We start from the raw sequence: 27590 nt of genomic DNA on the forward strand, positions 1-27590 counted from the left end.
TCAATAGAATTTTAAAAATGCTTCCTCTGCATTTATGTGTATTTACATGCTTTAATGAACTGAACAAAATGAAATTATCTATGATAAATGCAATAATCACACAAACGTGGCATGCACTGTTGATACAGCGAAGCGAGGTGCCATTTTCAGATTCAGCACCAGGAGGCACCAGGACATCACATTCATCCCTCCCAACTGTGGACAACATTGCTGGGAGATGGTGACCATAGCAAGGGCAATTAACACATCCCTGATTGTGACTTTTTCCTGTTTTTTTTTGACTTTTGCTGAGTCATTACCCTGGAAGAATTGCCCCTCGGTGGGTTTGCTCATGGCAGGGATAAAGCTGCCCAGTCATTTCAGCACACTGATGAGCCAGCTGAAGAGCAGCACCTCTTAAGATCCAAACTCCCATTGGGGCTGAGCAGCAACCATCGTACTGGTCAGGCAAGTGACAGCCCCAGCAGCAGGGAAAACACACACTTTTTACACTGACACAGTTCATGTTCCATCTACTCTCCATCTCCTGTACTGGGCTGTGCTGGTCATCAGCTTTCCTGGTCACTCTTAAACTTCTTCTGGCTCTTGAATGGCTGGAGGCAAAAGGGAGATTTATTATTTTTTCTTTGGAGAACCAGCACCAGATTCTTACACTTATTTGAACGTGTGAGAGTTCTGATGAACGCTAACTTTTAGGTTTGGTTTGCTGAATCTCTGGGATATTTTTCCTTTCTAATATGTCTTGCATATTACTAAAAGTATAGCATCAGCTAGAGAGACTTGAGATTGCAAAAAGCTAATGAACTCCTTATTCTATGCAGTTTCCCAGCATATAGAGTATTTTTTTTTCAATACGAAAGAGCTTCCAACTCACTCTGCAAGTTTTAAGGTCCTAGAAGCAATGAAATACATGGAGAGATATCCCTTAAACAGACCCTACCTGGAGAAATGAAGTTTTTCCAAGGGGCTGCCACACTCTGGACTTTGATAATTCAGTGGCACTGTTCCCATTCAAGAGCACCATCTTTTGAGGATGCTCCCAGGAAAATACCAGTCTTGTAATTACAGCACATCAGTCCCCCTGTGGGAAAAAGCAACAGAAGACCTACTTCCAGTAAGAAGATTCATTAAAATTGATCTGACTACTCTGTCCTGGATTTCTCCAGAAGTGCTGTGGGGGCTCGTGACAGAAATTCCCCTGGTGCTTTGTATTTCTGCAAGGCTCCTGGGTTTGTGTCTCTGGGGTTGCTGTGAGGTGGGTTCAAGCAGTGTTGGTGGCAGATCTTACCCAGCAGTTCTGGCTGGTTGTGTCAAAAACCTTCAAGTTGGACTCCTAGACAAATGATGAATTCTTTCTTTTCTCTAAGAAGTCCCTAGGTAGGAAAGACACTCAGAGTTATGTAGCATTGACTTCATGGGAACCAGTTGTTTCATCCCTCTGTGCATCCAGGTTCTCTTTTTTTTTTTTTTTTTCAATGAAATTTGGTCAGAACACAGACGGGTTCACCCATGTCCTTGGGAGGAGGGAAGATGCCCCGTGTGCTCCTCTCCCATGCAGAGATTCCTTCTCATGTCTCCCAGTCTGCTGTGTCCTCCAGGGCTGAGGAACACAAGCACTGCAGGAAAATCCTGGGCTGTGCCCACCACAACACAGGAGGAGAGATTGAGTGAGAACCAATGATGGAACATTTCTTCCCTTATTTTGAGGACTTCAGTGAAATTTGCATCTAAAAAAAGGATGAGTAGTAGCACAGCTCTCTTTGGCAATCTGTTAATCTCAAAGGCTTTGTCCCCAGCCCTGCTGCAGCTCCTGCCTGTTGGCAAAACAAAATCAGCAGGTCTGGTACAGCCTTGTTACACTGAATGAGGCTTTGTGTGAAACTACAAACTCAAAAAAGGAAAGGATGGATTATAAACATAAAAAAGACTGGTATAGGTAACTAGCCATGTGGCATCTGGTAGATTTCAGACTGATGCTGGATTAAAGGTAGTTTTAATTTTAATCTAGTTACTTAAGGTGGATTTTTCTACTGTTTGCATATTTTTATTTCTCTCTCCTCTCTAAGAGTACATGAAAGACTCCATAGGTCCCTTCACACCAACCAGCTTCATGGCTGTTAGCAAGTTGGTTATATATAGTAAAACTGTGTGATTAACCTATTAAAAGTTTGGAAGGTTTCAGCTGTGGCTTTTAAACTGAAGGTCACTTTATGTCCTATTAGTATTTATTGATATAGTAATACCTATAGAAATGAAGCAAGAGGTTTTCCTGAACATTAGCCCAAGGGGTTGGTATTTTTTCAAACTCTTTTATTTTTGGTGGGGTGGGAAGGGGGGACCCAACCTGTAAGAAACTAGTATTGGAAAGCACCCAAGTGGACACACTGCAGCTATTTTAATGAGAGAGAATGGCAGCACCTGGAAAGCTGGAGCTCAGGGTTCATTTCTATTTCATGTGTGGATCTGATGTAAAATGACAGGTTTGTAGATGTCAGGATAGGCTCCAGAAGCCTTAGACCTTGCTGGGCAGGGGCAGTCCCACATTTTGGCAAAGGATGGCCCTGGGACATGCAGGAGCTGTCAGACAGAGCACCTCTCACCTTAAGCAGAGTTCTCTCTCCCTAAGGTATGTCTCAGCTCTGCTCCACCTCTGTGGTGTCTCCTGACCCAGTGCAGAGGCTGGGGTCTCACAGCACATTTAAGAAGCACAGTCCAGAGAGAAATCAGTCAGTGCCTCCCTTCAAATAAAGACAATATGCTCAGGGTATGTTAAATTTGAGTCTGGAGTGGATACTCTATTTACAGAGGTCTTTGAGCAAAGGGATGGCAGCAGCAGATGGCTGACCAAGCCCAGTACAAAGCTCCAGGGGGCTCCTGGGGGCACTTACAAATGCTTTGAAGTATTTAGAAGACAATAGTGAATTAACACGGTCTCTTTGCCACACACACTTCCAATTAATCTAATTTTCTTTAATACAGTGCCTGGTGCAGTGGATAAAGGAGCAGCAACAGCAGATGGGACATCTTCAGTAAATGGTTTGATACTGCCCCCCACTCTGTTCTCATACGCAAAACGCAGTCAGTGTGGGCTGACATTAATCGATACGAGGTAGGTGCAAATCTTGCTTGGCAAGAAGGGAAGTGTTACAAAAGTCCCCTCTTGGGCTTAGTTTAATTGGGTATTTTCATTCATGGTTTGAATGATGAAACGAAAGGTAGTTTGTAAAGGCTGCAGATGCTGCCTCCAGGCATTCAGTTCTGTCTCATGGACAGAACTGAAATTCAAAATGAGTATGAGAAACTAGATGATGGATCCAAAAATCAAGTGAATAAAATAGAAAATGAGTCCAGTACAAATCGCTTCTTTTAGGGAGGAGAAGTGAGTTGTATATGTGCAAACAGGAGCATAAAGACAGGGCAAAACCTCTGTGGAAGAGGCTGTGGGGCCCAAATGCATCCCAGACTGGTCCTGGCACTACAGGTGGTGTCGGTGTGGACAATGATAACATCTCACCAGGACTGCTGGTGATCTCCTTTCTGTGATTCTCCTAGACTTTGGTAGGAGCATCCTCTGCAGCTGAGCAAGCTGTGTGGCTAAGCATGACAAGAACATGGGCAAACTAACTCATCATCCTAGGAAGTGCTATTACAGGCTATTGGTGGATGTAGTGGAATTATCATTTAGGATTTTTAAGACTGTTTTAGACAAATCCCTGAGTATATTTGAACCTGAGTTGTTGGAGGGGCTGGGCTGCATGACTGATTATGTTATTGCAGTCTTACCATGCCATGCTGCTGCTACTGTTCCATATCTTCTGGAGTTTTTTTTTATTACAGTTTGCTTAGGTCAAATGTCACTGTAAATATTAGGACAGGAAAAGTTAGTGAAACGGAGAATCTTTTAAATTATTTTCTCTTTTTTTTTTGGAGTGTTGGTAGGCCTACTGCTTGCATTTTGTGGGCTGTTTCAGTCTCTTCTATCTGCCACCGCCAAAAAGGTCACATTATACCTGCCAATGGGTTGAAGAAGGACAAGAAGGAAGGGTAAAAGGTACAGCAGTGTTTCTGCACAAGGAGCAGTGACAGACATCCAAGTTGTTCAGGTGGAAAGATACAATCCAAGTGCTCTAGAAGAGAGCCTTTCTCCCTCTTTCACCCGGAGAAGATGACTGAGAAATGATTGCTCACTGCCTCTCCTGCTGCAAGCAGTAAAGATGTGCATTGTAGGGGACAGGAATGAAGCTAAAGATGAGGAAGAACTTTCTCTTGCTGCTTGTATCTAAATCATACAACCCACCGTATACTAGAAGTTTACATGAGTCCAAAATACAACTTGACAGACATATGAGGGGAAAAAAATCTGTTGCTGCAGACATGCACAACTTCTCCCTCTGGGGAGCCCTGAGCTGCAGCGTGCTTGGGTCTGTGGACCCTGCTGGGGCCAACTTGCCATGTAAAGCATGGCTGATAATCCTCTTTTCCTAAACATCTGCTGTGGGTCTCTACTGGAGACAGGATCACAGGCTGGTCTGTCCCTTAACTATCCTGCTTATGTGAAAGCCTAAGGCTTATTTCTGTTTTTCCACAGAAAAGTGAACTAATACTTGAGAAAAAACTCAAGTATAAGTGTTCTGTCAAAAAATGCACTTGTACAGTAAAATTTAGAACACTTTCCCTTTGGGCTAATTACTTGAGTTTGCTTAGTGGCAAGTTTTAGCAGAGCTGCTTGCAAACTGTAGATCCTGTCTTTGATTTTGCCCTTAAATCATGACAGTAGCGAGGTGCTCTCCACCTGACTTCACACTGGCCACTTGATACTAATACTTCTATTTCCAGAAATCTGGCAGACATGTGCAGGTCACTGCTGTGCCTTGGGAGATGCATGAATGAAGACTTTCACAACAGCCTGAAAAGTACTGACTGAGCAAGACCACGGCTTGGCCTCAGTTGGATTGGAAGAGCCAAGAATGTAGCCAAGGGAGTCCAAAAATGGTCCTTGTCACTGCAGGCTGTCATTGGGCTGGGCTGGCTGCCTGCCTCACCCCCTTTAGCTCTTCTCCAACCTTCTTTTCTAAACCTGGTGCTTTCCTGGTGATCTGCTTTGCTCTGGGTTAGCAGAGGGTTTTTCTCTTCAACAGGCCATTTCCCATGTCTGAAAAATGCCACAGGTTTGGACTGAAATGCAATGCATGCAGTGGTACCCTGTGCCAGCACAGGGCACAAACCACTGGGCTGGAAGGGTGAGAGAGCTGTGTGTGTTGGCTCGTTGATGCTTTACAGCCTCTGCTTCCGCAGTGAGAGCGAGGGGTACCCATATGTTCCCCGCTCCCATTACTTTCTAAACCCTGGGAAATGCCATTTGGACCCTCAGCATATGCACTGCACTTAAAATAAACCACCAGAAGATGAACACAAGTTCAAAAAAATTCTTAATTTATTGTAAATTCTCCTTTCATCTGTGCTGCAATTCCAGTGTTCTGCACATTAATAAATATACATTTGTTAAAAAAAACAAAACAAAACAACAAACAAAACAACAACCTCCAGTGTCTAATCTGCCATAAAGCTTTTAAAAAGTCATAAAAATAGGTTTTAATTTTTTTGTCATTAATACAACTTACCCTCATTTACTGCGACAATTCTGATCAAAATAAAAACTACCTACATCTCACTGGGACAAAATATACATACACAGATGTGAAAACAACTAGCATGGGTTATACACAATGCCTGAGTACACAGCCAAGTGTGTACATTTAAAACATTCAAATTTTTTTTCTGTCAGAACATGTCACGCAATATGTTGCATAATTTTTAAAGGAACAGCATCCTTCCTCCCTCTCCCCTTTCAAAGGCCTCCTTGATACTTCTGAAAATGCATAGGAATATAATGAAATCAAGATTACAGCATACAGTTTTTCATATTTCCCTCAACTCTCGCATTTTATTTAGCCTGATTTTCTGGTTTTTTTCCCCTTTCACACACATTTGCACAAACAATAGCCACTATTTTCCCAAAAGGGCTGCTATGGCAAGCAAGGAGCTCCTGAAAGCCTTGTTGTCAGAGAGCAGGTCACAGCCACACCCTTGCCATCCTTGGAGTCACATATTCCCACCACGGGGAGCCACTGGCTGAGCTCTGTGCCGGCTGGATGCAAACTTTTTCACATCTTGATCTTCCTTTACTTGTACACATCACAGGAAGGTGAAGACAGCAGATAGGTAACACTTAACTTTCCTATGCTTGTGAAACCAGCACATTTTGTGGGAAATATGAAACTTTAAGCCTTCCATGTGCTTTTTGAAACACTAAAAGGCCAGGGCTTTGTCAAAGAGCTGGGCAGTGAAACCTGGACGTCTTAAAGACTTGTATTTCTGCATTGATCAGCAATGTGCTGAACCCAGCGGGAAAAAGATTAAAATACAATAAAATAAAATACTGCACCTGAGGCAGAACTTTCCCCTTGGGAGGAAGGCCCTCTTCTTAGGACACACAGAGTGCTGGTTTGTTTCAGAGCCAGACCAAAGTCAAAACCTATCATACAATCATATTACTTATTTTCTTGTTCTTGATAAGAGAAATACTGATTTGACTTCTTCCAGACAAGACTGCATTGAAATCTTACACAAAGTTCTGACTTCTTTTTAGTCCTGAAGTTCAGTTCCTGAACATTTCAATGCACTTCAGAGAAGGGGGTCAAAACACCAAAAAATGAAAAAACCAAAATTTTGTGGGTTTTAAAAGAGGTTATGAAAGAAACATACTGTGCCCTTAAAGTGTTCCAAAATCTGTCAACAAAACTTATAAATTACAGTCATGGATTTTGATGTAATCTTCACTGTATTACTCTGAAAACTTGCATTGTGTCTGAAGGTGGCTTCCATGCAACCCTCAGTTACTTTACCAAACGCCAAATTCAAGTAAAATTGTGCAATGTTCATATAAAAAATATCAAACCCTCTTTTTAATTGATTTCCTATTATCAAATTAAGAAGATAAGTATAAATGTAAAATATACAAAGGAACTTTTTCTTTAGCAACACCATACAAAATATATAAAAGTATCTACACTTTTTATATATATATAAAAGATTCTTTTTTCTTAAGACGATGTGTCCATAGGGGGGTGGACAGAGATGCTGGCATAGAAACCAAAGGACACTTGTTGGGATATTCCTCCCTAGAGCCCAGCAAGCTGAAGGGTTCACACTGCAGCCATCAAAACTCCACCAGAGACATCTAGTGCTTGTCTCCAGGCTAACGGATTGACTTATTGTAGGTCCACTATGAAAATAGCAAGGTTTTCCTTGTTTTTCCCTTGTAATAAGCAACCCTTGCAGCGCTGTCTGCACTACGAACAGGTATCCGTCCATCACAGTGCATCCCTGTGGCCATTTCCATGTGTTTTCGGCACGGGTTCATGCCGTGAGGAGCGCACCACACAGCAATCTTACTGCAAGTGCATCTGGGCACTGTGTCCCCACTGTGAGTGGTCAGGAGTGTGCCATCACGTGAAACTGTGTGGGAATCAGTGCCCACCTCACCCTCCTCAGCACACGGCCACTCTGATGAAATCTGAGGCGGGCAGGCGGCGACCCTGCAGCGAGGAGTCCAGAGCCACGCAGAGGTGATCACAGTTTCCTGATGGTTCAAATTGAAGTTTCATTACTGCCTCTGTTAGTGAGAAGAAGTAATCATGCAGGCTTAGGGTTAAACAGGCACAGGCAAACCACCCCACCCAAAACCACCTAATCCTTCTTAGTAAGGGCTCATGCTCCGTGAAGTTACCATGCCTTGCCAATCCAGTGTTTGCAAGGGGGATTCTGCCCTGCGGGGGAAGACCAGCTGGGAGAAACAGTTCCAGGAGTACACAAGAGAAACAGGCTTTAGAGGAAGTTCTATGGAGGGCTCGTGTTTGGCTAACAGTGAGGATTCACATACAAATCTTACAAGCTGTTACAAACCTGGTGTTTCAGAGAAGTTCATGCAATCTGCTGCCAACAGCAGAGTTTTCCATTATGCAAAAGTGAGGAGATAATACAGTACCTGGTACCAGCAAGTAGTTATGGTTTGTTAAAGACATCTCTGTTTTCCAGCTAACCAGAACCTAATTCATCAGTCAGTTCCCAGCAATTCAAACATCTGCTTTTATAGAGCTGGGAATGGTCTGTGCACCCAGACAACATGGGTGTCTAAAGCATGGTGGGACAGTGCCAGAGTTAAAGCTGGGTGAGAAATATTCTCTTGGTTTGATGAAAGGATAAGACTTATTTGTGTTAATAAAAAAAGAAACTATATGCATAAAATGCTTGCACAGACTTTACATATGGCCATTGTTTTAATTATAAATGCAAGAATTACGATGAGTAATGAGGTTTCTGAGAATTCCCTTTGGCTGAGAGCTTGCTCAGCCTTTTGTTAATATTTGATTTAGTTTACAATGGCAAATTCACACACTAATTGCCATGCACCAGGTGGGAATCACACACCTGGTAATTTATGATCAGTAGCTTGACTTTCTCTCCAGCCTTGGGATCTCCTGCCCCAGCAATGGTTTCCCTCTGCCCAGATGGACACCAAACTCTCGCCAAACTCCTGTGGCAAGGTAACAAGGCAGAGCTAGGCTGCTCTTGTCCACAGTGTGCCAGTAACACATCAGCTTGCCAATTCAGAGAATGCCAGGGTGACCAGTAACATGTGTCTGTCACGGCACCTTGCCTGTGATACCTGTTTTAGCCTTCTCATCAGTGAAACACCATGGCTTAGGAACATGGTATGGACAAACCATCAAGACAGTTACGGTGAAGGACTCTGGTCCAGCCACCAGATGAGATTTTTGTTCATGTGGGAGTCTGGGGCTGGAAGGTGAAGGGAGAGACCAGAGTCATGCGAGGTCAGCCAGGGCATCCTGATATGGCACTTACTCTGAGTCTGAGGTGTCAGCGTGTCCTGTTCCCACGTGGAGGTTCATGGCCATACCATTGAGCTGGTCTCGAGACTGCTCCCTCCAAGCACTTTTTACTGTCACCCCCGAGTCTGAAGGAGAGCGGACCCCATCATTTGTCCCCAGGGAAGTAGTCCTGGATGAGATCGTGGTCTGATTGTAATCCGACAGCTTTTCCCGCAAACGATTCTTCATATTCTTATCCACCAGTGGGGGAGGGTAGGTAACTTTATTTTTCAAGATGCCTGTTATGGAAAAGAGGAAATGATGAAAATCTTTAAATGTATCAGTAATTTCATTTATCAGTAATTTCATTTATCAGTATTTCATTTATTTAAGCTGAGCACAATCAAGAAATGACATTTCGTATTTCTTACTAAGACTCCTAATTTGTCACTTTACTCCAAACCCAGAAGATTAGACTTCAGCAACTACTTACTAGCTTCCCATGGCATATCTGGTTACAAAGATTGGAGCCATTTGGAAATTATTCTTCCCTGACAGAGCTACCTAATGAACTAATTAATGCTCATTAACCCCCCAGTCTCCCAGGCCAACTGCGAGGCTAGGTTGGCTGCACTACCTTTCCTCTGCTCTGGCTGCTGGTTATTCTGGTGGGACAGAGGTCTGTTCTCCTTCTGCTGCCCTTCGTTCTCCTTGTCCTGTGGTGCTTCGTTGTTATGGTTCACCTGGTTTTCCCTGTGAAGCTCTACGTTGACCTTGGTCTCTACTTTGAGTTTTGGCTTCCCGCCGGGGTCCTCGCCGTCGCTGGCTGTTACACACTCTGTGGGCCAATAGGGTTTCACATGATTGGGAAGGGTATCAACTGCAATGCAAAAAAACACTAGCTCGAAAAACACTTTTGATATGTTCTCTCAACCGCTTTCTGACCAGTCTATTCCCTGTAGCAGGAGAGAAGCAGTGTGTCAAAGCAGAGCAATCCTTCATATGGTCCTTGCTGGACTGCACTGCCCTCAGGGTGCGTTAAACCTCTAAAACATACCTGGTAGGATGGAAGGGTGTCCAAACCCTTCCCAGAGCAAGGCTGCTCACTCCATTATGGAGAAGTGTGAGGCAAACTCACCCTCTCACCTCTCCAGGGTTAGAAATCCCTCCCTGGAGAGGTTGGTTTCTTAAGGCTGGGGGGCACCCAAGCCACCTTGTGCTGTATCTATGCACAGCCTCAGCACACAACCTGAATATTTGTCATTCAAAGCTGTCTTTCATTAGGACAGAATTGACTATGCTTAGAAATGCCTGAATCCTGTCACATGATCTCCAACTCTTTAGGTCCAACACCACTGGATACACATGAATGAGGAGAGGCAGGTATTTCCTACCCCTGCCCTCAAAACAAGCAGCTTCTTTCTCCTCTTCTTCAAATGAGATTTTGCTGACCTGATAGTGCTATGTTCAAGGGTTGTGGGGACCCATTTGCAAAGCCCACTCTGCCTGAGGGCACTCAGTGTTCAGTACTCAGTCACCCCTGTGAACAAGCCTTTGGGAAGAAGAAAGATTTCTACGATGGAAACAACAAAGACCTCTGCTGAAGCAAGGCACGGAGGTAGAGATACTGTTACAGTTTTACGGTAGTCTGGCAAATATGTCCTGTCTAATTTAAAGCTATTTTATAGCATTGCTGCTTTCCCCTCACACTGGGAGTACCTTTGGGTGTGCTGTGGAGTGGGCCACGTTCATTATTTTTGGAAGTAGATGTGTTCCACTTTTTCTCCGCCTCAAGTCCATCTTCCTCGCTGTCTGATGAATGGGAGGAGGCATAAGAGCTGCTGTGTTCATCGAGGGAGAGTTCACTGTCAGAGTCTGAATCGTGGTCTACAAATGCAGAAAAGGGAAACAGTGATGAAAGTGAAAACAGGAGTTTAACAAATCGATCTGACAAATGCACAAGGAGAAGAAAGGACTGTTTCAAGCCCTGCCAGGGATGAGCTCTTACATCCGTAAGTATATATAGCATTAATTCAGAAGGACTGCAGCATCCACCTAAGTAATCATGGGAAGCACAACTACTCAGCTCAGCTAGTGGGCAGGACTTTTTATGTGTACAGGAGGTGCAGAGTAGAGTGGGGGCACATTTTTCCCTATTCAATATGCAGAACAGTAACTCTATAGGATCTATCAACACAACACACAGTAAACAAAGGTACTTAAAAATATCAAGAATCTGAAATGCACCTAATTTAAAAACGGTTACAAGCCAACAAAATTTAATGGCAAGACCAAAATGAAAGGAAACCAGACAAGAGGCACTTCTCATTTTCTTGTACAAACCACAGTGCAGTGAAGGAGGATATTGCCTCAAGGTCTCAAATGTTAGAAGTTCTCCAACTAAAAATCAAGAGCAATAGCATGTAATTTGTGAGAAAGAAAGGGGATGCCATAAACTGTCAACAGCTGTGACAGCTATCAGATGAAAACTGAACCATTGCAAGAAGCAGATGTATATTTCCATTCCAGAATTCCTTGTAAGGCAACCATCACATAGCTTGTTATGCCAAGATCATAATGAGAATGAGACACATCCAAGTCAGACTAACTATTGTTCTTGTTACAGAAGACTTTGAAGAAAATGCCGAGAAGTAGAAGGTACACAAATGGGGCAAAGCATTAAGAAATAATTCTTACCATTGGATTTTGATGGATTCCTATGAAAAATAGAGGAATCTGCTTCAGTCTGGCCAGCCCTTGCTTGACTTGAGGATCCACTGAGTTTATGAGCAGCCTCATCCCTTTGAAAAGAAAAACAGAGGACTTTCTTGGTCACTTTACTGTTCTTAACAGCAAGGCAGACATGCAGATGAGATTTGTCTGGTCAAATGCAGACAGCTGCAGTGGATGCCAGCCTGTGCCTGACTGCCCACGTGGTCACCTTGCAGCAAGACAGAGGCTATCCCAATGCAGCTGTCTGCCTTCAGCCACATGAATCACACTCTGAAAAACCCAAAGTTAATGAGCTAAACTGCACTCCTTGAGACATGTCTGAATTTTAACAGGCAAGCAGCACGGCCCACACTGTTAACATAACTATTATGTTAACCACTGCACTGTTTGAACCCCGCACCGAAGATGCAACAGAAAATGCACCAAAGAAAATGGACAGTCACACAAAACAGAACTGTTAAGACATAAACCAAGTAGCATTTGAACCACATCTCTGGTTTCCACAAGAGCAACGGAAAGGGAAAGGCAAGCACCTGGAAGCCATGCACCTGCCACCTGATTACCTGAGAATATAAGCAAGGTAGCTATTGTGGCTCTTGGCTGACCTGACGGTGCTTTCTAGGGAGACAGTGGATTCCCCAATCGTTGTGCGATACATATTTGGCTCTTCTATATACGTGTTGTTACAGTTCAGAGATCGCTGAAGGAAAAAAAAAAAAAAGCAATAGTGAATGATCTCTCCAGAAGCTCATGTTACCCACAAATGTATAAAGTTTCAGAGGAACCAAATGGTTTTGGATGCTGAGGAAATGAATTATTTTCTTTCAAAAGCTTTAATTAAAATAGTAAAAACTTTTGAGAGAGGCCATCAGTAATCTCTGTACAAGTCACTGAAAGCAATCATACAGCTCACGTTATTACACACAAGCCACCTATAAGTTTATTTTAAGTAACTTCTACCAGCAAGAGGACATTTTTTTTTCCCAGTGCTTTTTTCTTACAGTTAATAATGTAGCTCTTGTTGCAGTGGAATCGTCTGGAAGAGGTTTCTTTCCAGTTAAAGTGTTCTTCAAGTGCTTTCTGACTTCTTTGTTAAATACACAGTGGAAGAAGAAAATGAACAGCCCCTAGATAATTGTAGAGAGATAAAGAATAAATGTAAATGATTCACTATTACCAAACTGCAAATAGGGATATTAGAGAAGAGCAGTTTTGAAATAACCCCTGAATTCTAGTTTGTAGTCCATGGTTCTGTATTTCAAAAGCAATAGCTATTATTTGACTGAAATAGCATTGACTGATCTCCCAGGAATCCTTCATAATTTGCTTCCAAGTTCAAATGTGCATAAGAGGCCTGGTAAAATACACACAAAGATGTGTCTCTCCAGGATTTACAGAGCACAGCTTGATTTGGGAAGAAACTTTCTTCTCAAAATATCCAATTAGAACCTCCATGTGTCACTGGAAGACGTTGCAAGGAGTTTGAACTTGAGATTCTGGAGATTTTACACAGATGATGAGACAAAATCAATAGCAGCACATGAAAAAGATCACAGCCTTTAGTGAAAACCTCTGGAAATGAGGAACTTCTGTGAAAGGTGTCCTTAGTACTGTTGGTTAAAAGAACTTCAGAAAGCCTTGTGAGATGTGAAGAGATACTGGTGGCAGAGAGGTCTCTCAACTTCTGCTGCCTAAGTCCCCTGGTTAACCAATACCTCCCAGTGGAAAAACCACTAAAATCCTCAGGGCTGGGCAGTTGTTGGCTCCCAGGAACACACATTAACAGCTTTCACTGAGAGCAGGGGGCAAGCACGTGTGTGCCTTCAGATGTATTTGCTCTGAGGGAATTGCAGCTGCCAAACTGTTATCAGCTTTGGTTGGAGATACAGGATAGGAAAGCCAATCACTCATGAAGTTGCAGCTGTACCAACACCACCAAACCTGAATTTCATGATTTCAGCCAAAGCAATTGACTTGGAGTAATGTTAAACTTCAAGCTCACTTTCTAAACATTCAATCAACTGTGATCTTAGCTGGCACTAGCACTTAGGGATTATTCATTAATAAAATTCACATAAATGTCTCTTTAAAAATACAAGTTCAAAGAAGACGATGTGAAATGCCACATACCACTGTGCTTCTCTGCACAAGTTTGGAGAATTCCAGCTGCTGACTTTCCTCCCTCTCATGAGGTTTATACTTAATTTAATTTTATTTTAGACTTATGGAAGCCTGTTTTAACAGCCTGAGTAGCTGCATTTGTTTCAGAGCACACCAGTTGCAGCGGCAAAATAACCTTGCTCCAGACTGGCCTACCTGCTGTGCTTCCAGGGCACTGACAGTCATCTCCAAAGGAGACCCATCTGATTTCTTTTTCTCTTTGGCTGCAGTCTGTTGCTGTTGTGCTGCAGCTGACAAGAGTGTCCTGATAGCAGTAGCTGTTTCAATACTGCAGGCATTTGCTAGGACAGCTACTGCCATCCTTGGTCACATTCAAATTGTGACCAACATGAAGCTTCATGACTATTTCCATGTCAGGTCTCCTACAAATAACTATTTTCTGCATCTTTAATCAACAAGCGTGCAAAAACTAGGGCAGGCAATCCAGTAAAACCCTAATACAAGGAGCTGGACTTGAAAATCATTATTTGACTCAGTTCTTTCAACAGTAACCTAATTTGTGAAAGCCTTGGAGTCATCCACTCTGGCTGAAAAAAAACCAGTCTCTCATTTGTGGTAGCAACAAAACAACTGTTAACAATAAGCACACAGAAGACAGTAACAAAGACTTTTTCTCTAGAAAGACAAAGGTATAATTGCTTACTGTTATTTATCTGTCACAGGTTACTATAGTAGTGCACTTACCTTTAGAATGACTAAATGTGAGAGATGCAATTACTTACAGTTCTGGTTTTGGTGAAAAGAACCCTCTCTTTGAGAAAAGAGAGCACAAAATGTACTCGAGCTTTCTGTTTTTCTTAAGTTAACTCATGCTGAGCAGGTTTTTGGAGGCCTGGGTGCAGCAGTGCACTCATGAAGGTGTGCCACAAACAAGACACCATCCAACTTACCTGCAGGCAGCTGAAAATGGCAAAGAGATAGTGAAATGTCATGACGTCGCTGTTGACCGCCATCAGCCCCAGCAGCCACGTGGCACTGATAAGCAGCAGGAGCAGGAATGCTGTTCGCAGCACAGAGCTGTAAAGCAAGCACAGATGGACACTTGCAGTGTGTTGGGATACAAGAGAACAGCCCAACTTCTCTCCAGGGACGGTCCAGTGACTTGGCAACTGGAAAGGCCCTTTGGGAAAATTAGGGCAGTGTTCACCAGCTCCCAGTTCCCAGCTCTCTCATGGCACTACTCTATGAATTAGCATATTCAGGTAAAAAAGGGTGATTTCTTTCCAAGTCCCTTTCTAAGATTCTCTTCAAACAAACCAGATTGTTTGCAAAGCCCATCCTGTTTAGCCTTGTTGACTCCAAGGAAGAGACCTCAGCAGTAAATGGCCATCTCCATCTCATTTCTCTTTGTCAAGTTCACTGTCACATACCTTCTCAACATTACTGCCCAAGGTTTTTGATCAAGGGCACTCAGGTGAATATTTGTTTGCTTAAAACCATGATTTTCACAGACACTTTCGAAAGACAGACACAATTCTAGTGGCAAAAGTTTTATATTATGAGCAAACTCTCTGCCATTAAGTAGCAATTATACTCCATTGGTTTAGGGAGATTTGGACCTCATCTTCAGCCCCAAGCCGCTATTAGGGTTAAAGTTCAGAGAACCACAAAGCCTACAACTCTAGGCACACTGGGACCAGAACAGGCATGCCAAGGAGAGCATGGCACTGCACCAACACTGCTCCTTCCACACTTTTATTAACTGAGCCCATATTGCTGGGGAACTCACCCTCAGATTCTAGTGTTCATTATGTTTGGTGTTAGGGTTAGAGTTCAGAGAACCACAAAGCCTACAGCTCGAGGGACATTAGGGCTGGAAAAGGCATGCCAGTGTGTACACAGCACCTTACAGCCAGGGCTGAAAAAAGATCAGCAGAAGCAGCCTTTTGAAATCTCACATTCTATTTGGAAGAAAAAAAAAAGGGGGGGCTGTCTTGCCACTAATCACATTTGAATTCACAGGTAAATTCTGAGCTTTGGGCAAAACAGACATTAATGGGAACAGACTGTCACAGGAGCTCAGGAAGGCAGCAGGTTGCAGCTTGTGAGGTTTTCTGCTCATCCCACTGGGAGTGGGATTCAGGGAGGCTGGCCCTCAGCACAGGAACTTCAGTGGGTCTCTGCCATGACATAGCTGGTAACCCAGACATATGACAGGGTAGACCTTTCTGAGCCACAGGTAAGCACAGGGAGACCCAGAATTATGTCTACCTGAGCATGCCATGGGCAGAGGTGACGTAACAGTGTAGTAGGGAGTATGATGAAAGACCTGGAAGGCCTGTAATGATATCATCTGGAGACCAGATCTTTTCCTTCTCTTCCCTTCTTCTGCCCCCACTTGATGGTGCAGATTTTACAGGGCCTTCAAGGGAATCCCAAGAGTAGATGTTGGTGAAGCAGCTCCAATTGCCTCTACCAACACTGTATCCCCCAAAACCTTTTTTATTTCCCACTCCAAAAGTTGTTTTAATGTAATCATGTCCCTTTATTATTTCTGGACAGGACTTTTTCTACAGGTTTTTGAACTCAAACTTACACAACTCCAGTTTTTTCAAATGAACGTTGTCTTCGTCTGCACGATGCTTTCATTGCTAGTATAAAGATGACAGTGTTTATCTGAAAGGAAAATTGAAATAACAGCATAGATTCTTTCTGTACATTTGTTAGATCTCTATATTCAAAAACAATGCAATTTTTATCCTAAAATGGTTTGTGGTGCCAAGAATATTTTCCCTTCAGCTTTAATTCTCTAAATTACAAGATTCTCCTTGTTTCAAAGCAACACAGTCAAGGACAATCTAGGACTTGATCTGGATGAAATTTAGTAAGGCAGCCCTATGCAAAAATGCTTGAGTGAAAGATAAAAAAATCAAGAAATGCTGTCCTTGTCCAGACCAGAGTCCAATCAGCCCAGCATCTTATTTCAGTTGAGTCAAACCAGACTTTAAGAATCTTTCTAACAGAGAAAATGTACAGGGGTAATTCCCCTGAAAAATCCTCCAGCCTCCACTGACTTCATCTGGGATGTACTTATTTACTCGTAGTGAATATCAGTGCTGAGAATTTCCAAAGCTCTGCAGAGCTTTAGCATCACCACTGTCCTGTTTGCAGGAGTTTCTTACTTAACATGCTGTGGAGAAATGACGCAGCTTGTTCTGTTTGTTCTGAATCTGCCACCTCCTGCTGCTGCTTGTGTTGGAAAAGACTCTGAATGGTTGGGCCCATAGTAATTTTCTCCAGACCAATACACTGCTACAGCCTCCTCCTTTCCCCCTTCTCTGTAGCTTTCTCTTTTCTAGGCTTAAGGCTCCTAGTCCACTTAGTTGGTCCTCCAGTGTGGGCTGTCCCATATCTCTGATGAGTCGGGATCCTAACCTACACTGCTTCCAAGTCTACTTCACATTTTTTGAGATGAGGAGACCAGAACTGCATTTGGCATTCAAAATAAGAGTTACACCATGAATATTCATCTTCTGGTATTACTTTAAGGGAGAAGTTTTAACAGAGAAGTTAAACACCAGCCCATTCTTCTAAATTCCCGAATTTGAAAATATTTAATATTCCTTTAGGACTTCTGCTTGAAGTGACCTGTTACACCTCATTTTGTTAATTTGTTTTATAAGCTCACAGACAAACCCTTCTAACATGGAACAAAGCAAATGGGAAAAAATAAATAGGTTTCTGGCCATACAGCCATTGCTCCACAAGCAATCTTTGTACTGACAGGCAGCCCTCTGATTCCAGGAGCTTAACTCATGTCTTATCTGTTTAAGCAAAAGACACAAGCTCCAATACATCTGCTTCAAATGTAAAGAACACAGCTGTTTTGCATTATGACTACTGTTTGACAGAACATAAAAGAAAAGGTAGCAGTAAAGAAGAGACGGCTCTGGACGCCACCTCCACCCTACTTACAATGACAACCATTATGATGGGCCCAGCGAAGCTCCAGATAAGGGTGTCATGAACAGACAACCAGCAGAAATCAGGGTTCCCATAGCCTTGTGGATCCAGACCAACAGCAAGCCCTGGGTCACAAAATGGGGGGGAAAAGTACATCAGAAAGGTTCTGCTTACAACCAGGAATATTTTCAAACAAGCAAAATGATCATGGCAAAACCAGGCATATTTTCAGAGAAACAAAATTATTGTGGTAAAATTTGTTCAATAGGACAGTCTGGGAAGGCAAAATCAAGGCAAATATTAAAATTAATTATTTAAATATTAAACTTTCATGCTGCTCACTCCATATCAAATGATACTATGAGTTTTGCCTACTAGAACAAAGTTCAGCTGCATAAAAATGACAACAAATGAAAGTCCCAAATGAATTCTGTTTCAGCACAGTTTTATAGCCATACTCACACAGTATGAGCCTTGAGGGTGAATGACATGTTGAGGAATTTCAATAAGCCTGTGCAGCAGAATGACATGAATCATAACTGAGTAGATGTCTATGTTATGAAAAAAAAGTGCATTCTTAACTGCTGTGAGTTTGCTGTCACTAAAATAACACCAGCAACAAAGGAACCTGGGAACACACAGGAATTAACTGCTTGAGCTCAGGTGGGATTCATTTTGAACTGCCATTCTAGGTACTTCACCTTGCTTTCAGCACTGTTTGAAATGGAGTTTGCTAATGCCCCAAGGCAACTGAGTTAAAACCACATCTTTTATTGTTTTATTTTTCAAAACCTGGACAATTCCAAGGGATTCTCTGAGTCCAACCTTCACCTGCTGATTTACAGTGCTGCCTGATTTGGTGACCTACACCTCGCTCATATGGTGATGAAATGGGATTGCTGCCTTTGACCTGCAAAATCATACAATCATAGAATTGTTTAGGTCGGAAAAGACCTTTAAGATAAGGTGTGCCCTGAGCCTCCTTTTCCCCAGCCTAAACAACGCCAGCTCCCTCAGCTGCTCTTCATAAGAGTTGTGCTCCAGACCGCTCACAAGCTCCATTGTCCTTCTCTGGACTTGTTCCAGCACCTCAAGGTCTTTCTTGGAGTGAGGGGCCCAGAACTGAACAGAGTCCAGCCCTCCTGGACTCCTCTGCCCTTCATCACTGCTTCCCAAGGGACTCTGTGAATCAGGCCCCTAAACAGGCTAAAGTCAGCCCTCTGGAATTGCAAGGTAGAAGTTCTGCTGAATCCTGCCCTTACTTCTATGAGAATTGAAAACTCCATCATTTTGTGATCACTGTGTCCAGGATGGACTGCAACCACCACATCACCCACCAGTCCGCCTATGTTCACAAAGAACAGGTCCAGCAGGGGTTCTCCCCTGGCTGGCTCACTCATTTGCAGCATCAGGAATTTCTTTTCCACACACTTCAGCAACCTCCTGGACTCTTTTCTCTGCTGCATTGTATTTCCAGCAGACATCTCTTAAGTTGAAGTCCCCCACAAGAACAAGGACTAGTGATGGTGAGAGTTCTCTCACTGCTTACAGAATATTTCCTCTGCCTCTTCATCCTGGCTGGATGGTATATAACAGACTCACACCATGATACCTGCCTTGTTGTCCTTCCCACTGATTCTTACCCATAAACACTCAACTGTTTTGTCACCAACATCAAGTTCTAGACAGTCAAAACACCCCCTAACTTATGATTGTTCCCATGGTTTCTAACACATCAGTAACACTTGTGTCTTTGCTGCCACATGGATCTCCATCCCCTACCTCCACTGAGCTGGCAGATGAAAGGACCTCACTAGCATAGCAGCCCTCAAACACTGGCATGCTGCCCTCAGGCTCACCTCTAGTGAGCCTGGTTTTATCCCTTTCTCCCTTCAGATCTATTTTAAATCTCTTTTAATGAGCCCTACTAGCTCCTGTGCAAAGATCCTTTTCTCCTTTTGGGACAGGTGTACCTGTCTGCAGAGGTCTTCAAGACACAGAAACTGATCCCTGTGAGGCCTGTGGCCAATGACATATGGCAAGTGGCTGCAGAGTGTTGTCTGGGCACGGGGGGCACCTACTGCGCTGAGCGTATGTCCTGACTCACGAGGCGGCCGGGGCTGACGGCAGCGCTGTTCTCCACAAGGAGGATTCACGTGCATTAATAATTGTCTTTTTTTTGAACTGAAGCCTGTGTGCTTTGATGAAAAGACACTGAAAAAAGGCAGAGGTGGCTGCGTTTCACTCTTGCTGCTTAAAGCTGGCCCACAGCCAATATTCACATCTGGTACAGGCCTATGGTCTATGAAATCTAAACTGGCTACTTGGCAAAGCAGTGGATATTGGATCTGTTTTCACTGAAATGTGGAATGAGATAGGACCAGTCTCCCTCCCTGCTCTTATTGGCCCTTCCACCACCCCCTTCAGCAGTTGCCATCCAGAAAGAATTAGCCATAAAGGATTAAGGGACCATAAAGTATTTTATACAGATGTAATTCTATGGATACAGTCTGTTTCCCAGGACTAGATTTCCCCATTTATGGGACTTTAAACTATAGTTTGACTCTGGCTCTAAGACTAATTGGCAGGCAGCAAAATTTTTCACTCTCAAAATCCTACCCTAAAGTTCCCTAACAAATGGGGCAAATTGCAGTCTTCGGGTACATGGTTCAGATTTTACAGCAGTCAACAGCATGTGAAATAATACTTCATTCAAAGGCAGAATTAAGCCAATGCCATGTAATACAGCAAAACATTTTGGTACATCAATTAAATGCTGCTGCCTAGCTGTCCTTAGCAGACTGATACCTCGCTGATGTCTGCAGGAACTGGGGCTGGGCTCCTATGACCAAGAGCCCTATGGGGACCAGCACCCATCCTGTGGGGAGGTGCTGCCAGAGAGGCATGTTTCAACCCTCCTGAGCTCCTGTGGGCTTAGCAGCCATGTATGACTCAGGCAACTGTGGGTCAGCCTCAGCTCTCTCCTGACTCACTGCTTTGCTTAGGATTTGAAAAGTGCCAGTTTCAGAGGGATATTGGTTTTAGGGCTAAGTAAGAACCTGTTTTAACATGAGCACTGCAGTTTCCATGGCAAAGCAGTTACTGCACACATAGGTCAACCAGTTAGCGTGCTGCCACGAGGATGGGCAGAACTGGGGGGTCTTGCTGGGTGCCAAATACAGCCCTTTGCTCCTGAGGCAAGGAAGTCATAAAGTCTCTCTGCTGAGATGGATCAAACTACACTTTAAAATGAACAAACTTAAAGCAAATTTAAAATGTTCCAATATTGCTCCCCATGGAGGAATATTCCAGATCCACACTCTTTGGATGGCTGTAAGTTTTCTCCCAACTTCTATTCTACTTTTGTTTATGGCAATTTGCATTTCAATGCTGTGTTTAAATGTGGTTCTCCCCTATTGGAGTGTTCCCTATGTAAAGATTTTATTAAGTTTTACCCTCCTCTAAAGGTCAGAGTTCCCTTCTGCAAGGAACCTGGTCCCATCACAGATGCCATAGGACCACCACGTCCCAGCTTGAAATGAATGTCAGTTTGAGCATAAAAAATAGAGAAAATAAATAAGCAAAACAGATAATAAACTATAGAAAAAGCCACTGCTACTGCAGGTTCTTCTTCTTTTTTAACTCAGTATAGCTATGATAAAGATGAAATTATATTTACCTTTCAAATAAAGCAAAAAAGTCCTTTGCATGTCCCAAGATTAAAATTCCTTCACATATCTAGACTATTCCACTATTAAGGAAAATACATAATGCTTCTCTCATAAAGCAATTTAAATCATGTTTAACATTCATGTTATGAAGCTGGAACTTTTTAAGTGTTTAGAAATTAAACTTTATAAAGAAGCTTATTTAAAATAGGTACAGTAACAGTTATTCAGAGGCAAGAAATCCCACATTGTGCTATTTATGATGAAATAATTTTCTCTTCAGATGATTTATAAGCCTGGAAGGGCAAACTAAAGGCTTAGTTTTCTTTATCCTTCATTTCACAAAATCCTCTAACTTCCTCAGTAAAGGGATCTGACTTTTCATTTAAATGGAACTACAAATTCAGTAGATTTAGAAATTAAATTACAGGACACAACCTGGAATCATAACTCATATTTTTAAAAGTGCAAAATATCACAGAGAGCAAAATCTAAGTAGAAAAATGTAAAAATGGTATGCCTGTCATATTTAGATTGCATAATACTGTTGTTGAGAAGTTCTGAATTAATTTAAATTTCAGGAGGGAAACCAAACCTGAAACAGAAAATCCTTCTGATGAAATTCTTCTAAAGGGTTATGTGTTCTGAAATGCAAATAGATTTTGTTACTTAATGATTCTTCTTTTCCACCAGAAATGATGCTGCCAAATACCTGATTACACTTCAGTGTTCCTGAATATACTGCAGTAGTCCTGTATGTATGGACAGAAGTCACATAGGTCTGAAATGTTTCAGAAGTTCAAGGACACTTTCTATTTAAAATGTCTGGGATACAGCGCTGAAGACTTCTGGACTGTGCTTTCTACTGTGTTTTGGATAAATTGGTAAAAGTAGAAATTATTTAAGCATAAGAAGAGATGGAAAATCTTACCAGCTCTCTGGAGAGAGAATTAACCTGTACAAGCCTATGCTGTGTTTCGGTATTAGACTTTCTTAAATCACACAGAGAAAAAAACCCAAATATGTATTTTTAACTCTAACTTGTTCCATAATATTTTTGCAAGTGTATATGACTGATAGCTATTTGTTTGATCTCAAAGACATCTAAATTTCTGCCATTGCTGACAGTATGTTAATATCCATAAAAATAAAAGTAATTGGATAAAAGTTGACTGCCTGCCTATGATCCGATTTCCCATATGGCAACAGATACATAATGAAATAGTTGAACCAAAAAAACCCACTCCAACTGTTCTGTGAAGCACACTTCCTGAGGAGCTGTCTGCCTGAATTAACACAACACCGAGTGCTTGGGGTAGCACTGGAAATGTCTGATGGCAAAAATAGGCATGGTGAGGGCAGGAGATGGATGTGCTCCTGTGGATCACCCTGGATCGGTTTAAAATATTATTGCCTCCAGCTTTTCATTACTTTTCCTCAACTGGAAGTTGTAGCCTTTGTGTGTGAAATGAAGTAAAAGGCTGCTTGATTATTCCCAGCTTGTTTTTATGCCAAATAAAATGGAACCACTGAAATCCCTCAGGTAGCATTTACTGCTGTTTGAGGGTAGGCAGTGGAATGTCCAGTGACGGGCAGTAATGTCCTGTGGACAGCACTGCTTCTGAAGCCACTTCAGCTACCTCCCTGAGAGACCACGTGTCTGTATCCGTAAGTTACCAGCACAGGGAAGAAAAACTGCTGAAAGCTACGGGTGAAGTTGTTAGAATAAAAATACTGTTATTTCTAAGCAGTGTTATCAAGTCCTGATTTAACTGGGGTGCATATATGTTTGTGTTACTGCATAACCATCAGTATCATTTCAACTGGGGTAACAGACATTTGGTACACAGATCTGCCAAACTCAGGCTTACTTCTGCTAGACATGACTTCTTGTTGCCCTGATTCAGGCAAACACCCATAACTGTCTTGGATGGGGTAACTTCCTGGGATTTAGCCAATAAAGGGAAACAAAGCTGTTTTGGGGTGGTTGAGGGTACCTGTTATGATGGCAGGAATGCCCCAGCCAACAACATAGTAGAACCGCATGTGCCCGAAGTTGATGTTCCTCACTTCAGTCAGCATCCGGTAGATGTGGAGCTGCTCCACAAACATCCACGCGAAGGTGCTCATGTAGAAATAGTGCAGGAGGATGGCAATCACGGTACACACGAACTGTAGAAGGGAAAGGGCAGGGAAATTAGAGTTGTTCTTCTGAATCACAACCTGGTGAGTCACCGGTTCCCCTGTGCAGCTAATGGCAAGTGTAATAAAAAGATTCTGGCAGAACAAATATACTGCCATTAATTATGTTTTAAAGAGTTTAAGTAAAGCTACTCATACTGTGAAAGCTTTTTTTTTTTTAAAGTAAATAAATTATGTCACCCGAGGCTGGTTCAGCTTCACCCTATCAACCCAACACACTTTCACTTACTGCCCTTGCTCTCCCTCTTCTGCGGCTAATTTCACTGTGCATATTTGCTGCAAAGGTGAGGATCTGAGCCATTCTGACAGGATTCCTTCTGCTTGCAGGAGGAGCAGGGTTGGAAGAGCTCCTGGCTCTTTCTCCTGGTATGGAGTAGGAGGCGAGGATGCTGCTCTGGAGGCTGCATACACCAGATCCTCTGCCCTGCCTGGTGTATGAGTCTCAGCTGCACAATGCCACTGCAGCAAATTCAACCGCAGCATGTTTAACTGCATCAGCTAAACCGGTCTAACTGCTAAATCAATAAATTACTCCTGAGAACAGCCACCCTCAGCCCTGCACTGACTCAGTGTCTCCCACTGCCATATCAAGGGCCATTCTATGGGTTTTTCTCATACTACACTCTTTCCAGACAGAAAGATCTCTGTCCAAGGAAGTATGCTTTTTTGGTACAGTTTTGTTTTGTTTTAAAGTAGACTATGTTTTTTGCTTTATTAGTAGATCAAAAAGTACAAAGCAAGACTTCTTTTATTTGGCAGAGGTGGAGAGAGGTGTGAGAAGATCTTAGGCCTTCAGTTTAGGACTTGTCCCTGAGAAAGTCTTTCTTTCTCAAGAAAACTTTAGTTCTGGGGACAGAAATCCATGAAGCTTCAGGCAAGGAAAAATGAATGTGCTGAACATGAGCAACGGATGATCTGTAGAAGAAATCCACCCTTTCTTTGAGGAACTTTCTTATCAGTGAAATGAAATGTCACAAATAGGCAAAATGTGACAGGATCTTATAATCCAGCATAAGACAAGCAGACTCTTTTGCCCCTCTGCGTCTGTGTCACAGGTCTGAAAAAGTCTCTTCCATCTACATCTCCTCTTCTGGGACTCTTTAAAAAAAAGTATTGAGAAGCAAAAGCATGGATGCATCCATGGGATAAGGCAGTGGCCATCTCTTTAATCCTTGCATCCTGCCCTTCACTGATGAACCCTGCAGACCTTGCACATCTATACTTCAACAAGTCATGGAGGACACCTGGCCATTATCACCAGACTAAAAGATGCAGCCAGAAGTAGATCATCACCTATCTCGCAGACCACTCTTTCACCTAATGTCAAAATCAGAGTATTCGACTACAAAGTGGGAGAGTGACTTCTAGGCTCTACTTGGCTTGAGCAGGGGAGCTAACACTCTTCTCATTCACTGCAGAAAACCACTCTAACCACCAGGCCGTAGGATAATCTGGGTCCAGAAATGCTGGGCTCTACCCTCCTCTTGAGGCTGTGCTACTTGCAGTCACGCACAGAAGCCACGAGGACAAAGAGAAAGCAGGGTAGTGCTGACTGGGTAGTTCATGTCTTCACTAGGAACAAAGGGACCTGGAGTTTCCAGTCCCAGGTTTAGTCCTGCTTTTTTATCCTACATCAGTAGCACAAAGTGCACCACTAAGCTCTTCCAGGCTGAGAACAGCAAAAATAAAGGACCTGCTGAAACCAAAGAGACCAGGTCCTCACTGCGACTAGGAGTAACAGCTACAATGAGCAAACTGGTAGCTGAACTCAACTTTGTGATCAAATAGCCACCTTGAAACCCCTGACCTTCAAAGACTTGCATTTCTGTAATATCTGCTAACCAGTTTTCTCTTCCAACTTAACAATTCAATGGGCGAAACCAGGAATGACCACAAGCATTCAACACCTGAATTGAAATCTTGCAATTAACTTTCTTTTCAGCAGCAAAGCAAAGGATATTGCCAAGGATCTGTTGATAAGCTTGAGTTAAGAGCACTCTATGCAACCATTCAATTTTTGTTTAAAGAGTTTTACATTGTGTTTTGGAATCTTTTGTTTCCATGCAGCACTGACCCTGCTTTCAGACTTTGACATGACTTTTTAGTGGTTTTTCATGGTATAATGCTCAGAAATGTACATTTCCCTGTTTAATTTTGCTGAGCAAAAGAATCATACAAAGACCGCCAGCTTTCTGGATTCACTTAATGTATCAGCTTTGTTATAACACTGAGTGTTATTGAAAATGTAGATAACCAAATAAACCATCTTTCTTTCCTCTGTGTAAGCAGTGCTTTTTTTGTTCCTACTCTCACATGCACATTAGTAGAGTGCTGCCCTGAACATTACCTTTTCCAGGTAAGAAAAAAGAAAGAAAATAAATCACTTTCTATCAATAGTCCAGGGAAAGATTAAAACCTCGCCCAGAAATGTGACTGTTAATTTACAGAAACCCATAAAAACCAGGCTGGGTGCCAAGCAGTACGGCATTATTTGTGCTCCAGCATTCTTCACTTCTTTATGTTCATCAGTGCATGACTCGTTAGACAACTCTCATTCCATACAGACAGATGAATAATTGTCTCAGGCAGACATGGCTTACAGCCCTCCTACCTTCTCAGATTGACTGGGTAGGCTGTAAGGAGCAGCTTTCTGCTGTAACTTAGAGATCTTTGTAAGTGGGTTAAAAGTTTTGGGTCTTTCACTGAGTCCTGGTAACAGTACAGGACATGATCACATCATGAGCCCCAAAGCAGGAAAATGAGAAGGAGCAAAAGAGAACAATCTCACCAAGTACAGCCATTAGGATTTATGGTATTGATGTAATGAACTGTTTTACTACTTTTATAAACCTTTGCTTGGTGTTTCATGATACTTTGAAAGAAATCTGGAAATGAGGAGCCATCATTTACTGCATAATTTCTGGCAAAATTCTGTAGGGATGTGGGTTTGGCCCCTGACCCCTTGGTATTCATGCTGGAGAACTGAAAGAGTATAACCTCCTTGCCAGGGAAATGCAGTGAAAAATGAGTGGTGTGCTCAGCAAGGCATGGCAAAGGTCAAGTTACATGAAGTGCTGTAGATCAGTTGGCAAGGTGAGCTCCTTTGAACAAAGTTATTTTAATATGCAAACTCGCGTATATTAAAACAAAGACAACATGAGTTCACACATGATATAAGACCATATCCCAGAGGGCAGGTCACTGCAGATGATCTCCCCAAAGCAGCAGATAAGGGACCTGAGCTCCTGGTACAGAGGAATATTGGAATATGGGACTGGAAGTGACATAACCAGCTGGAAAGCTTCATCCAGTTTGGCATTCACAAATTTTCAAAAGTTAAAGTGGGAAAAGAAGCCCAGAAAAAAAAGCAACAGAGTAACCTGAATCTTGGAGATTGAAGAATTTAAGCAGCTTAATTTTATACAGTTTTCCAAAAGAAATACTATTAAACAGAGGGTTCCTGGCAAGACAATTTTTATAAGAGCGTTCTTAAATTTACTAGGAAAAGGCCTTGTCAGCACTCAATTGCTAGAAGCTGAAATTAGTCAAGGTTAGATACTTTCTAAAATGTATGTTATAGCTCAAATGGATATTAGAAGTAGAGTGACACGTTAGGATTAAGTTATACAGCAAGGAAAACTGTGTGGTCAGGCACCATGGTGTCATTACCATGATGGCGACGATGATATTCATTGAATGTAGGCATATTCTCCCATTTCTGCTGCTTGGACAATGCGGAATCAGTAAGCTTTTGTTTGTTTGTTTTCATCTCAAGACTGTATCTCCCTCTCAAAATTTAGATTGAAGTGTGTATAGTAATGGATTTCTATAAGACAAATTTTCTTCACAGTGTTCAGATCATCCCTACAGCAACATTTTGAATATTCTTCCTATCTGTTATGGACATGCTTTTTATTGCATGTCATCCCCCATCTGCATACTGGCTGTTTGGTACAGGTGACCGAGCAGTGCTGGAACCCTTGTCTGCCTGTCTCCTACCTGTCTGCATGGC

At 42.5% G+C, this 27590-nt stretch overlaps 1 protein-coding gene across 1 annotated transcript in view; it reads right to left on the bottom strand.

Moving 5' to 3' along the window:
* Positions 1-5416: 5416 nt before the first annotated feature.
* The window catches only part of CELSR1 (cadherin EGF LAG seven-pass G-type receptor 1), a 169228-nt gene continuing 147054 nt past the window's right edge, over positions 5417-27590 (bottom strand). The window contains 11 exon segments of the mRNA XM_050324656.1: positions 5417-7675; positions 8926-9190; positions 9529-9771; positions 10611-10778; positions 11589-11692; positions 12188-12324; positions 12626-12751; positions 14696-14822; positions 16342-16421; positions 17721-17833; positions 23374-23548. Of these exon segments, the coding sequence (XP_050180613.1) occupies positions 7651-7675; positions 8926-9190; positions 9529-9771; positions 10611-10778; positions 11589-11692; positions 12188-12324; positions 12626-12751; positions 14696-14822; positions 16342-16421; positions 17721-17833; positions 23374-23548 (1563 nt within the window). The 3' untranslated portion in view covers positions 5417-7650.

Source organism: Myiozetetes cayanensis, unplaced genomic scaffold (genome assembly GCF_022539395.1).
Source record: "Myiozetetes cayanensis isolate MyiCay16 unplaced genomic scaffold, myiCay2020 scf3, whole genome shotgun sequence".
Taxonomy (NCBI): domain Eukaryota; kingdom Metazoa; phylum Chordata; class Aves; order Passeriformes; family Tyrannidae; genus Myiozetetes; species Myiozetetes cayanensis.